Source organism: Clinocottus analis, unplaced genomic scaffold (assembly GCF_023055335.1).
Source record: "Clinocottus analis isolate CAN_PGR_092001 unplaced genomic scaffold, fCliAna1.0.p SCAF_3, whole genome shotgun sequence".
Lineage (NCBI taxonomy): Eukaryota > Metazoa > Chordata > Actinopteri > Perciformes > Cottidae > Clinocottus > Clinocottus analis.
The window spans coordinates 9,797,125-9,812,412 of NW_027176042.1; the positions used below are offsets into that span (position 1 = coordinate 9,797,125).

At 41.4% G+C, this 15,288-nt stretch overlaps 1 protein-coding gene across 1 annotated transcript; it reads right to left on the reverse strand.

The window, feature by feature from the left end:
* Positions 1-1,399: 1,399 nt before the first annotated feature.
* On the reverse strand, positions 1,400-14,812 carry LOC137796379 (MAP kinase-activated protein kinase 2-like). The gene is made up of 10 exons (XM_068594280.1): positions 14,100-14,812; positions 9,299-9,438; positions 5,958-6,022; positions 5,664-5,743; positions 5,422-5,548; positions 5,234-5,309; positions 4,980-5,104; positions 4,564-4,649; positions 4,367-4,447; positions 1,400-2,354 (listed from the first exon to the last, which is right to left on the reverse strand). Exons 1-10 carry the CDS (start codon positions 14,391-14,393, stop codon positions 2,199-2,201), a joined length of 1,230 nt encoding a protein of 409 aa, XP_068450381.1. The 5' UTR covers positions 14,394-14,812; the 3' UTR covers positions 1,400-2,198.
* Positions 14,813-15,288: the final 476 nt, after the last annotated feature.

Genomic DNA, 15,288 nt, shown 5'->3' on the forward strand with positions numbered 1-15,288 from the left:
GTTTGTTTTGTTTAACTGTTGACTTTTCCAAAGAAAATGGTGTACATTTTTAATTTATTTAAATAAAGGCAACGTTGCAAAGAATTGAGTGTACTCAACTAATGGGCAGTGAAATTTAGTAACGACACTTTAAGTTTGAAGTAAGTTTTCTCAACAATAAATTTAAAGTTATGTTGATTTATGTTTTCAATTTACAAGAACACACAATTTCAAGTTTCTCCAACTTAATATTTTAAGTGTTCTGAACTTAAGTACATGAGTAGATGTGACTATCAAATTAAGTAGTGGTAACTTAAATACATAAGTAGGTCTGACTAGTAATGTTACGTTTGACAAACTTAAGATAGCACTTTGAGTGAACTTCTTATTATAAGTTGACACAACTTAGTTGAGTGAACTCAAAAAGGCTTTGCAGCTGGTTGCCTCACTTTTTTAAGTTGACTCAACTTTTTTTTTTTTAGAGTGTGGGCTTTAATTTAAGTTTAGCATAGAATAACGCATTATAGATATAGCTGCAGATATGTATGTGTATATATCATATATTTTATCACAAGGTACTGTGTCCTTGTGATACTGTGAATGTGGCCTATATTAAAAGTTGTAAATATAATACTAATAAATAAAATCCCCAAAATAATAATACAAAAACCTAATCTAACAAAAGTATTTAAAACTTAGCCCTGTATGTCTTTCCTATAAATGTTACTGAAAAAACTGACCTATGGCCTAACCTAACTGTTGACCTCTGACCTAATAAGAGCAGTCGTACTCAGGTTTCTCCATGAGACACTGTCAAGGACGCTGGAGGGGCGGATCCGTGACTTATTGTGGGAGGTTATGCGAAGAGGTAGCACATGAGACACTATTATGTCAACACCATGGTGTAACAGATGCATGCCGTAATTATGACTGTTCTTCCCTCAAAGAGATGTCTGACTAACAAAGGAAAGGTACTGCCTGCTTATGAGGAAGTATGTCCCTTGCAAAACACTGTAAAATTCCACTCATGTCTTGTTCAGAGATCTTCTCTACCCAAAGACACAGAGCACCGAACAACAGCTGCTGAGAGCTCGTGCTCTATTTGGGCCACGTCTAATAATGGCCCGACATCCTGTATTTACACCAGGGAAGCCAAGTAGTTTTTTATGATAAGCTTCCCATAACCCATCACCTAAATACTGCAGGGGGACCATGTGATCAAAGTAGGGGAGAGGTACTCAACATATAATCTAAACCTAATATTGTTGACCTTTTCCAGTCGAGCACCAAGTCAGATAGCTCCTTCCCGAATAACGCTATTTATAGCGGCCTGACAAAGCCTGAAAGGCATGAATACAAAAGCAATAGTTCAAAGGTCCTCGGGAAAAAACAAAACATTACACACATAAAGCTTGCTTTATAAAGTTTTATTTACAATCATATGAACAAATCCAATCTCTACATGGAGTGGATGTACTTGACCGACGAGGTTTCCACTCTCAAAAGGTGCTGATGTTAGAACGTGAAGTGAAACTGCAGCCGCTATTTACCGGAAGCATTGCAATCAACCCCCATAAACACCTTGCAACACCTTCCTTTAAGAAAAGTGTCACAACTCATCCATGTAGCACAACCAACCATTACGCCACACACACATCGTTATGCGACAGAAAGCAGACAGGTGTGTGTGTGTGTGTGGGCGGCCTCTTGCGACTCTATTAAGAAGACACAATGTTAAACATAAGTGTGGGCCCATTTGTCCATTTGCCCACACGTCTCTGTGTGTGTGTGATTTGCACAATAGTGCATAGTTACAGAAGGAGGCCTCAAATAGGTAACTCCAGCATTAAATACACAGACATGAACATGAGAAATACTTCATGTCTGCACACAGACACTCTTACAAACAGGCATGGTCTAAAAATGTCATTTATACAAAAACAATGTATTCAAAAGAGATAAAAACATGGTGTTGACGTCTCTCACTGATGGGAGTAACCGGTGGTATCGTGTCTTGATCTCATGAATGTCCGGCTCTCACATTGTTGTTGTTCCTATGTCGTCCCTTTATTTAAGAGATTGCATCCTCAACATCTAGTCTCTCGAGAGTCTCGGGAATCTCTAAATGATCTCCTCCTGCAAAAAAACAACTTTTCCCTCCTCTTCTCAACTGCTTGTCGTCATGATGGGCCGTCATGCTTGGACAGTCCCCCTGCCTCTCACTGACTTTGGCAGACCGTGGAGCCACTCTTGGCCCCTGCAGCGGCCTTCTTGCGTCTCTTGTTGAGCAGCGGGTTGCTGGAGGTGTCAAGATCTTTGATCTTAACCTGGTCGTAGTCCACACGCATGGTCGCTAGAGCGCTGGTCATCTCTTCCTGTGAGAGATGGGTCAGAGGGTAAGATGTGGCAGAGTGTTTAGTAAGTTCAGTGAACGCTGACTACAAACACAGCGGTGATACTATACAGGGCAAGAGTGATTGGCTTAGCTACTTTTATGCCTCTACATTAATAGAGTTGAGCTAATTCAGCAAAGACATGCAATAGTGTAACATTTTTTGGGAAATACGCTGATTCCCATTCTTACAGAGTCAGATGAGAAGATTGATACCACTCTCAGATTCGTACAGTAAACACGTAGCTGGTTAGCTTAGCTTAACATTAAGACTGGAATGTGAGGGAAAGAGCTAGCTTAGCTCTGTCCGAAGGCAATAAGATACACCAACCAGAACCAAAAGGTCAAGTTGCTGTTTTATGGGCCTATGCTCCTGACATAGACATAGTCTGGCACATAAAACCACTATAAAAATACACAACTTAACCAGCTTTAGGTGTTTTTGTTACCCTTGGACAACGGTTTCCAGTCTTTATGCTACGCTGAGATAGCCGACTACTGGCTTTAACCTTTACATGCAGACATGAGAGTCTTCAAAAGCCAATAAACCTGCTTTCCAAAATGTAGAACCAGTCCCGTTTCACTAAGAGATGGGAAGTGCAGGGAAAAATAACCAAATGTGGAAAGGGTAGAAAGTAACTTTAAACACTTTTATAAGTTTGGGGTAAAGATCAATTCATCGCTCTTCAAGGAAAAGAGAAGCTGGGGCTAAAACAGACCTCAAACCCTTTACATTTGTATGGGTTATGACTTGAGGCCACTTGTCAGTCGTGTCAGTCAACTGTTTTTTTCTTTTTAAAAGCGGTTGCTCAGGAGTGCAATCTGTGAACTCTTTTGCACCACGTTGCCCATTGCAGAACTGAACAGTGGTGTAATGTAGTGGTAAAATATTGAAGAAATGTTCTCTTCGTGGCGTATTGCTTTCAACATGCTCATTCAGGTCTTGTGGAGGAACGAGGCACCCTACATATTATTTTCGCTCACATTTACAGCTATTTAGAAGTTATGCCACTGCACGACCGAAACATTACGTACAGTGCTGCTCATTAACCCCACGGTGACCTGATGAGAGCAAACAGCCTTCTTGTCTTCTTTTTGTAAATCATAGTAACAGAATTGGAAAAAACAGCACAGGGCAGCCAAGATTCTTTATGTTTTAGTGTGTGGTAAATGTACATTGTGCGTCTGCGTGTGTGTGTGTGTGTGTGTGTGTGTGTGTGCGTGTGTGTGTGTGTGTGTGTGTGTGTGTGTGTGTGTGTGTGTGTGTGTGTGTGATGAGACTGTGACCACTGCTTCCCTCTATTGGCCATCGAGGGGATCGTCAATATGTTGATACTCTAACAAAAAAAGTTTAGGTTTTAAGCAGTTAAATTTGTTTCATTGACTGAAGGTTTTAAACAGATAAAATAATTTAAATTAGAAATGTTCCATTGCCTGTAATCATTATACTCATTGAAGGGACACTTTCTTTCTCTTTAAAACACATAACTATCGGTTTACCAGTCATTCAGAGTACTGCTTAATCTGTAAAAACGGTTGTATACAGTATGTCTTCTGTGGTTCTGGACAAGTTTTGTAATAGCTGAGAAAAAATCAAGCTGATGATGTCATAGTGATGTCATCAGGGGGTAACTCAGGTTGGGCTTGGATATTCAATATTTTAACAAAGAGTATTACAAAGGAGTTTGAATATGGGTATTTACCAAACATGCTTGTAAGTTGCTCCTGAGTTGCATCTTGGGAAATGTAGGCTTTAAGAGTTTGCCCCTTACTCGAGAGTAAAAGTCTGGATATCTCGATCTCTGCCCCACTGATTTTGATCATTCTTTCTTTATTGTGTCTCTCACTACTCCCTACATTTCAAAGATGTGTAATACTTAATTGCTGGAATGCCCCTGAAACACTGCGGACAACCGAAAGCTCTGAAAGCCCAGCAGTAAGAGGTTGTAATATGAAGATGTGACCAAAGGGGGTCAGTGTTGTTGGGCTTCTGACCTTCACATCCTCCCACAGCTCTCTGTCCTCAGTCAGCACCCGGCTAGTGTGGAGCGGAGTTGAGGGAACCACCATGGACTTCTGCAGAGAGCATCAAAACACACAGACGGATGTAGATATGAGCAAACCGATGTTCCAACAGGAAGCAGGACAAGAAGTATACAATGTGTGTTGGTACATGATCCACAGATTCTTACATTAATCCAGGGGTGGTTCATAAATTGAGTGATGGTCATTCTTTCGTTAGGGTCAGTCTTCAGTAGCTCATGGATCAAATCTTTGGCTGGAATAGCAAAGGCAATGCAAACAAAATGGCATTATCAGCGGCAGCACACATACATGCAACTTGTGTGTCTTGGGAAGGTTTTCAAGGTCTCAGGGACAGACTGGCCTACTTTTACAGAAAAAAAGGATTACTGAAGAGAAAGAGTGAGACTGAAGGAAAAAAAAATAAAAATGGCAGCATGTGCCCAACGTCATGCACTGACGTCGCAGTTAGAAAAATATTTTCAAATGTTTAAGTGTGAGTGTGGACAGGACCGGTTTTTGTGTGTGTGTGTGTTTGTGTATGTGCATATGTGTGTGTGTGTGGGTTTGGCAGGTGGTTTCTCACCTTCCTGTGACACATCAGCCCACTCTGGGTTGGGGAATTCGTACTGGCCCATTCTGATCCTCTTCTTCATCCCCGGAGAAATGGCCTGGCCCGTGTTGGAGTAAAATGGAGGGAAGCCACACAAGCTACAAAGACAAACAGGTTGAGACAGACAGAATATCGTTAAAACATTCAATGTTTTGTTTGAAGGCATCTAAATACTAAATGAATCATATAAAAACATGTGTATTGACAGCCCAACGACCAGTACTCACAGGATGTACATGATGACACCCAGAGACCACATGTCACATGACTTGTCGTATTTCTCCGGGCCCAAAACCTCAGGAGCTTATCATTGGCAAAACATGAACACACAGAAATACATTTTTTTTTTAAAATCAGAGCCTTCCCTTAAACATGTCATAAAAAAAGCAAATCTTCGCAACATAAAGCAACATACCCACGTAGTACGGAGTATAACAGGGCGTCTGGAGAGGGTTGTGTAGCGTCGTCTCCTTAGCGAAGCCAAAGTCTGTTAACTTGAGGACCCCATTTCTTTCTTTCATGGTGTACAGCAGGTTCTCTGGCTGGTTAGGAGACAGAGGAAGAACACACACACGTATGACAAAATGTCCTTTTCATGACCCAGAATGGATTAACACATTCTTTATGATTTCAGTGATGGTCTCGATGTCTCTGCACCTTGATGTCTCTGTGCGCGATGTTAATGTTGTGAAGATAGTCGATGGCCGTGCCGATGTCTTTCATGATCTCAGAAGCCTCTGGGAGGAAAAGAGGAGAACACACTCTCGAACCAGAAACAATTCCAGTATCACACAACGAAAGATACAAAATAAAAGATCAGAAAGGAACAACATATATATTATTCTTTGTCAAAGGTGATCCAAGATGGCTGCCTTACATCGTTCCTCCATGTTGATCATGGTTCCTACTTTCTCTCTCACATCCTGTGACACACAGTCCACCGGTCCTCACCTTTCTCAGTGAAGGCCTGGTCGCCTCTGGCCTGGATTCGGCTGAACAGCTCCCCTCCCTCCATACTAGAGACACACACACACACACACACACACACACACACACACACACACACACACACACACACACACACACACACACACACACACACACAATTTACAAACTGACAATCCAGGGTACAATGTTATCTATAATTAAAATAATCATTTTAATGTGTTTGCTTTTTGTAGTGCAAGACCTACAAACAGCAATACATCTACACTTAGCACCACAGTCACAGCATATCAGGCAAACTCCACAGGTGCAAAGTACACTGAAGAGGATTTTGATCGGTCAGCTGACATAACCATGGCAATAAAATGTTATTAACCACATACAATTGCGTGGTCAAGTTACTATTTAATAATCATTATATATATATATATATATATATATATATATATATATATATATATATATATATATATATATATATATATAGATATCTATATATCTATATATCTATATATATATATATATATATATATATATATATATATATATATATCTATATATCTATATATATATATATATATATATATATATATATATATATATATATATATATATATATATATATATATATAATCAGTTAATCAGTTATCTACACATTTTTACACTGTGAGCCACTTTCAGTTTCTTGCAAAGAGAAATTTCTAAAAATACTGTAGTGAAACAGGATGGAAAACCAAACTGAAATACAGAAGAAGGGAAAAGGACGAAAATATTCTTAATAAAGGGTTTGAGAAAAATACTGGTTTTCATCATTTTAACAGGAATATGATTACTTTCTGTCCTCTGTAGTCTAATCCAGAAATGTTTCATGAAAAATTTCTTTGTTGGACAATACGACACCATATGACAACACAATTCTGAGGAATGGCGAGACCTATGACCCAATTCTTTAAAAGTTCAGACAGTTTCAGAATCACGACCACACATCAAACGACCCACACTGATGATACTCATGACTCTCAGCTCTGATCCTCGGGGAAATGTCTGAGCTGACGTGGTTGTAAATGACTGTGCATTAAAACACAGAGGAAACGATAGCTGAAAGAGATACGTGTGCTAAATTGACGGCACTGCCGACCTCCTCTGACCCTCGGTCACACAGGAAGCAGTGTGTTAACACTGAGAGCACACACACACGCACACACATGTCAATATATGTGATGATGAGAGCCAGTTAATCACTTTCTAAAGTCCCTGTGAAGTCACAGAGGATAGTGTCGTTTCTCTGCCGTCCGCCTCTGTGGTTTCTTTTCTATTCCACTGAATTATTGCCTTTATCTCTCCAGTCACAAGTGAGAGGCAATAAAAGGGACTAAAGTTCAGCGACACATCAATGCCCTGTCTCTCTCTCTCTCTCTCTCTCAGAAACACACACACACACACACACATACACACTGGAGTCACTCTGGGTGTTATTATGGACAGTTTGTTCCTAGACGTGTAGCCCAGATGGAAGTCTGTCCCTCTATCAGTGCAGACGTCTTTCTTTTGTCGGCCTTTTGACTAACCTTTAACATGCTTCACGTGGCACAAATAACCGTGTGAGGCTTAAGGCTCTAATTTGGGTGAAACAAATAGGAGCTTATTCACAATATTGGAAAAATGAATTTCCGACACAACGCTCCGGATAGTGACTTCAGTTTAGTACCGTGACAGGACTTTTTTTTTTTTATTCTTTCGATCTACTGTGAAAACTGAAGCCACAGCTTCTGCTTTGAGTATTGATAAAGATACCCATTTGAGTCGTCAATCGCACATATCAGCAGTTTCTCATTTAAAAAATATCAGCTTGTGATCTTCATTTATCGCAAAACAAAAGCAAATGTTCCAGTGTAAGCCTGAAGGATCTGAGCAGAGGCTTTGTAACTTCCCATTCTCCGGGGCGACATTTGTTTGAAAGAGGCTTGTTAAATAAATCCATTCATCATCCTCCTTTTTAAAATCTGTGCCCCGCAGGGAAAATCCCACCGAGCTGTGAGTTCAGAGACATTGTAGCCACTGTAAGCTCTTTTTAAAAAAATAATCTTTATAATATTTTATGAGAATTGAATCATTACGTTTAAAATAACTTGCACTAAAAATCCGTGGTTTTAGACCTAGGCCTTTAATGAGTGCCGTATAGTTCACATCACGAGCGGACTGGGGGTAAAAAAGAGTCCCTGGTGTAACCCCTCAATACACGGCCGTTCATACAGTCCACCATGTGTGGACCCACTCCACTGCAGACACCCGACCCCGCCCCCACGCGGAGCAGTTCCTCGCAGAGAAACCTCCGTGGGAAAGGGTTCATCAGTAAGTCCGGAGATTCGAGCTTCTAGGCTTGAGATGGTAGCTACACTGACCGATCACAGCACACGTTAATGGTCGCACGGACCAATCACACGTCCAGGCCTTCGAGAAGGCCTTTTCATGTATTTGAACCAGGCTACTCTTACATAGGGTGCATTTCAAGTCTCTAAATGGCATCCCCGTTTCCCTCACTTGCGTCCCTTCCTTGTGTCTTAGTCCTGCCTGTAGTGCGTCTTATTTATTCATTATTTATGTCGGTATTTTTTGAAATTCTAATTGTGACATTATAAAATAACCATACAAAAGTGTTTCCTCTCTCCAGCTCTCTGATTTCAAATACATACAGAATAAAAAGTTGTTGAGCAAGCAACAGATCCAATCGTTGATGAAAATAGTTTGTGATCATTTTTTGTTCAGACTTAGGATGGATGAACACATATTTTAACCAGATGGTGAATCAGAAAACACTAAAATATATAACTTGAGTTTATTCTGTGATCGTCTTCATTCTGGTATGAAACTCCAGCCATTAGTCCGCTCAGCTGCAGCGTCCAATCAAATAACAGAGGAACAGTGAGGGGGCGTGTCCAGCGTTAAAACACTTTCCCTCCTCGCTCGTTGCTCCTCCGAGCCAAATAAGAGCTTTGGGGCAGCCTTCAATATGGCGGCGCAGAACCACTTCTGGTTCAAGTGAGGAGCGAGGAAACGACAATTTAGAGACTTGGGATGCACCCAATGAGGAAGACAGGTGAAATGTGATTTGGATAAAAAATGATATTAAACAGCTCCCAAGAAGCCATACTGAAGGAGCAGAGCAACAGATGAAGCTGTGCAATGAATAAATAAGCTAATATGCAAAAATACTTATAATACATGTAGTTTGTTTGTGAAAAACAATTACATTATAAAATAGTTATAACTTTTAATTATTTAAATAATATACTAATTTTGTGATTCTGTTTAGGCCGTCAGAGAAGGCTTTGCAATGTGACTCCTACCACTCCATGATGATGAGCAGGCACTTCTTCCCGTGATGCATGTTCTCATACAGGCTGATGATGCGAACGATATACGGTCCTCCTGATACTTGCCAGTGGAGCTCCACCTCTCGTCTGGCTTTGGGGCTGTCGTAGAGAATCTGGGAAACAAGAGATGTGACACCATGAATATATATTTAATTTGTGATTCATCAAGATTACATTTTAGTGGGTGATGGGGCAGACAAGTTATTTGCTATATTGCTATAGATTCTACGCGAGATTCGACTTCCAGTGCATTATATTTCCTCGTTCCAGTTCCTCAAGTCTGAGGATGTGCTGCGTCTGTTTTATGACAATGCATAATCAATATCTTTGGCTTTGGGGCTGTTGGTTGGACAGAACAAGCAGTTTCAAAGCGTCGCTTTAGACTTCAGGAAACTGCAGTGGACATTTTTTTTAAATAACTTATGGTATGAACAATTAATGGATCAATTGAGAACATGACAGGTGGATTAATCAACGATGGAAATGATAGATAATTGTCACACTAACGATTATATCAGGAAGAAACATTATTACTGGTGTAACTATAATGTCACCCAGACCTGTCAAGTTTACAGCATCATGTCAAATATAGTCATAATCATTTGGTCAACAATTATCTTTCATTTGTGACATATATCATCAACGTAGTCTCACGTGGTTCAATGGCAATTACTTGTGTTTGTTTTAGTTGGTGAAAAGTGACCTCAATAGTGGAGCCCCAATAAGAGAAAAATAAAAGCTCATAATAACGAGCAGCAAAAATACAACTGACAGCACTGACCCACCACGTGTGGGACTAACACAGTCCTTCAGGCAGCCGAGTCACACGACAGGATGTGCGTTTGACACGCGCGCGCACGCACGCACGCACGCACGCACGCACACACACACACACACACACACACACACACACACACACGCACACACGCAGACCTTGACATAGCACACATCTTCAGTCAGGGTGTATTTTTGGATGTGACAGGAATGGAGTGATCTCCTGCTGTTCACCAGGCGGGAGCTTGGAGTATAACACACACACACACACACACACACACACACACACACACACACACACACACACACACACACACACACACACACAAGCCCATGTTCTGTGACTTTAAACTTTGATATTTAACTATTCAAAATGTGAAAGGTTTTCGTCGTGTGGGTGGAGATAAAACAAATGCTCCTTCCCAAATGTTAGAACACCCCATGACATCCTTTTACCTCGAAAATGTTAAAGAGGAAGTGAGGGCCGAGTGTTTCGGAGCAGCGGCGTGTTGAAAGTAGAAGTTGAGGGTTTCCGTTGTCTGATCTACTACTACATGTGGCCTATTTTGTAAAACAAACGAGTGGGCGGTTTTGTGTCTGCTGAATCATTTCCAATTTTATGACTTTAATCAGAGCAGATAGCATGTGAGCTGATTTTATTAATTTCCTACATTGGACCAGAGTTGCCAACAATAAAAGGGGACTTTGTCGGATTAAATACGTACACAAAACATGAAGAGGAAGGGGTAAAAGACAAAGAGACGATTAAGAGAATGAGACAGACGTAGTTAATCTTCTGATGCACTCTTTTCTTATGTGAGGCCATATCATGAAGACTAAACACGCGCTTGTCCCTGATCCTCCTATAAACCAATCAACAGCAGCCTCACACTCCAATAAACCAATCAGATCCCTCTCCATAACCCACAGTGAGACACACACACACCTTGACCTGATAATGCCCACTGAGTTTTATCAGCACATTACCTCTCAACTGAAGCTACACATGCACATACAAACACACATACAAACACACACACAAACACACACTTTTATGGCTACAACATGTTTCCACTCTATGACATCTTAGCGGCTTAGAGTCCTGACCTGTCGGTCTTGATGAAAACGTGGTTTATCTTTACAACTTCTACCAATAAATAGCTGCTCATAAAGTCTACAGCAAAGTGTAAACAGTTCATCAATGAGTGTTAACATACGATCTAATAACTGTCTGCTTTGTCCAGCAATACCAGTGTAACATTAGAGATTACCAATACTGCTACAATTATCTTACAACTTAAAACTCAAACCGCACTTTATTTTACAAAAAACCTTTGGAGTAAAATCCTCAAGTCCCAACTCGGTGGGAAAAAAATCCACATAAGCACATTTACGCTTATTTCAAATCTCTCTATTTGCAACCCAGCGAGATCCTTACTGTTGGCCTGTTTATATTCATCCTACACACTGTAAACCTGTTTTTTTTTTTTGCCATTGCATCTGGAGTGTATGTAATTGAGATTTGGACTTTGGTATTTTAGAATTGTATATTTGCCCTTTACATTGAAAGCTTAAGTTCTTCTGTGTTGTATGAACTGAACATATAAGCAGTGATCGAATGATCGTCACCAGCACAAAGATCCGAAACCAAAAAAGGATCGCTCATTGCATTCATTCATGACAACCTCACACCGGGCAGCTAAAGAGTCAACGGAGCCTTATAAGCCCAAACCTCTGAGTCTGATGAAGTTGTTTAACCGGCGGCCTGGAGCGAGTTGGCTTGAGATCTGACTGCCGTTTTGATGCACCAGATCTCTTTCATAAAGAGTCTGACCAAACTACAGAGCATTACAATGACAGTTCGGTGTCTGTGGGTCTCAGAGGAAACCCAGATGTGTCACAATCATGCCAAAGGGCCTGATCACACACACATGAACTGTGAATGGAGTTGTCAGCAGACCTGTAGCTTGCACAGCTTTCCATGTGCTAAGCTGGAAAGCACTTCAGGCTCTCAGATGGAACAATCAGTGGCCGAATTTGTGCCTCCAAAGGTATTAACTGCTAATGGAGGTGCTCAGGAGGACTGCTGCGCACCACAGGGCTCTCCCAGGTGTCAGACAAATCCAAGTTTAAAGAGTCCTGATGACTTTAACTGAATTACATTAACAGGATGGCTCTCCTCCAGCTCTGCTGCAAAGTGGATTACACCTGTACCACCCAGCCATTACGTGCAGCGCTGAGAGCAACACTTCATTAAAAAGCCAGTGAGCTGGTCAACTCTCCTCAACACTCTCCATTATTTCCTTTTGCTCTATTTTGCCTTAAGATGTAATAAAGGGAGAAATTAGCTTGAATGATAATAAATTCCAATAAAAACTCTGTCAGGTACATTCGGGTCCCTTTACGACCAACACACACAAGACGCCAGAGTGTTTCCTTTGTCATTGCTCAAACCTTTCACCAGCGTTTTTAGGGATCAGAGTGGTTTCAGACTCTCAGAGTGGTGGGCGTGCAGTGCTTTCTCAAAGCTGAGGTCACCCTGACTGGCTAGAGCGTTCTCTGGTGGAAGCTGAAGTCTACCGATCACCAGGCGAAGCTTTTATGGACACAGTCAGCAGTTACATGACGATACAGAAGAACATGTTCACAGATTAACACATCCTTGGTTGATAGCCAACAGGAAGTTTCTACCACGACCAATTATAGTATGTGCTGTGGTTCCATGTAAACGGCTTAGTGCCTCTAATATCAGATCTTTCGACAACACACACACACACACACACACACACACACACACACACACACACACACACACACACACACACACACACACACACATATATATATGTATTGTTCTCTCTGTCATTTCTAAACCGTGCTCTTCTCCCTCTCTGTCTGACATGAAGGATCCTATTCTTCTTTGGCCTCTCGTCTCTTGTTTTGGAGTCCCTACCCTCTTCTGCAGTTAACTCTCCTTCTCATCCTGTTTCTCTATCCATCCCAGAGTCTGGGTCTGCATGTGCCACTGCTGCCCTGTTTGACAGCCCGGATCCAGATGGATTACTGTAAGCCAATAAATCTCTCAGAGTCTGTGGCCCGGTGGTGACAGGCTGACGACCCAAGCTTGTGTGCCTCTACCCTGGGTATGGGAACAAGGTATCACTGTCAAAATCCAAGTGCCCCCTTGAAGCAGCGTAACATATGGCCGGGTGAGCATGCGGCCTTTAACTTGCATGTGACCCAGTGACGGGCTCAGACTCTCACTCAGCCCGTCCACGTGTAGTGAGCTCAGTGGGAAACATGTGCGGTACATTTTAAACCCAGTAAGAACAGCAGAGCCCTCTGAACAAAGTGAATGGTGAACTATTCAAGCGCACAACGCTGGGTTTCTTTGTCATTATTACAAGCTTCAGTGTTGTGTCCTGTATGTCTGAGACAGAAATTTCACCTCAATAAAGGGCCAATTCTTTTGAATCGGGGTTACTGACCTAAATACACACACCAAACAATGTTTCCATATCAAGGAGGCACTAATAATACAACACACACACACACACACACACACACACACACACACACACACACACACACACACACAAAATAAGTACATATTCAGCCAGGTATTAACACCCTATTATAATTTACCATTGTTTCTATTTAAAAGCTAAATGCTGAAAACACTCCTCGGCTCTTTTATATGCTGCATTATTTAATTAAAAAAATGGAAACAATAACTAAAATATTTGGAAACAATGACTACTCTAGCTAAAGATTAAAACCACGTTCAGTTTGTAAACAAGTCAAACTTGGTCTCAAGTAGGATCATTTGGCACACACGAGGCTCAAAAGTCTTCCATAACGCAGTCAGTGACCTACAGATATCTTTACCTTTGTGCTGACTGGGCTAATTTACTTGTGATGAGTGTAAACTCATCTGCAGGGGTCTTTTGTCTACTTCCCTGTTTATAACGCAAACACGTGTGTCAGGTGACTTCAGTACCTTCAGGGCGCACCTCTCTCCAGTCTTCTTGTTGAAGCACTGCAGAACTTTGCCATTGATGCCTAAGCCCAGAACCTGACTGGAGATCTTATACTCGTCCGTCACCGCGTTGCGCTTTATCTCCAATTTGGGATGAACGGGCATGGGGAAGTGTGTGGGCTCACAGCCCGCGTGCCCTCCGTCAGGTGCTGGGGGGGCTGGCAGCTGCAGCTTCGGCTCATCGGCCGGGGAGTCCGGCTCTGGCTCAGCCTTTGGCGCTTGCAGCTTCTCATTTCCGTTCCCATTTTGCAACATGTTGACACCGGCTTGTAGTCACCAGTGTTGCTCCGGAGAAGAAAGTGTGAGTAATTCACCGAAAGTACCGCAATGACGCCCCGCTGCCCTCCGGGGATTGCGTAAAAGCCGAGCGGAATCCTTGAGCACCGCTGGCGCGCACTGGATGGACTCCACACACTTATTCCTCTGTCTCTATAGCGTACAAAAACTACACGTATTGAATTAAACTGTCCAATAGCTATTGTCCTCAATTTAGTACCTGGGAAATGTAGTATAAAAACAATTCTTTCAATCGGTCAAAGTTGTTTCTTCAGAGCAATCCAAATATTGTAGATGACCTGAATGTCACACAAATATAATTCCAGTTAGAAAAGTCTTGAACAGACAGCGGTGGGAGGATATCCTCTTGATTTCTGCTGATCTCAGCCTCCCGGTGATCTGGAGTCCTTTGGTTGCGTTCACATGGCCGGTCACTGTCACCGTTAGTTGAAGCACCACCCTCCTACAGTTAAGTCATATTTCCCATCAATGTGGAAGCCTTAAAGGAGCAGGACGTATATTCAGTTCAGTGTCTAGAGAGCAGTGAACAAGAGGGGCTGGGAGGAGAGAGGATTTAGGTCAAAACTAAGACGCAAAGCAGGTATCGTATTTGGGAAAACACTGACGGGATCCCTCTAACATCTATCAAAGTAAATAATCTTTATTTCACTCAACAGTTTACTATACAGAGAGTTTAAGTGAGCTCATTTCTAGTAATATGGACACAGTGTCGAAGTCAGTGGTTCTTAAATAGGGGTACTTGAGATTATATATATATATATATATATATATATATATATATATATATATATATATATATATATATATATATATATATATATATATATATATATATATGTATATATATATATAA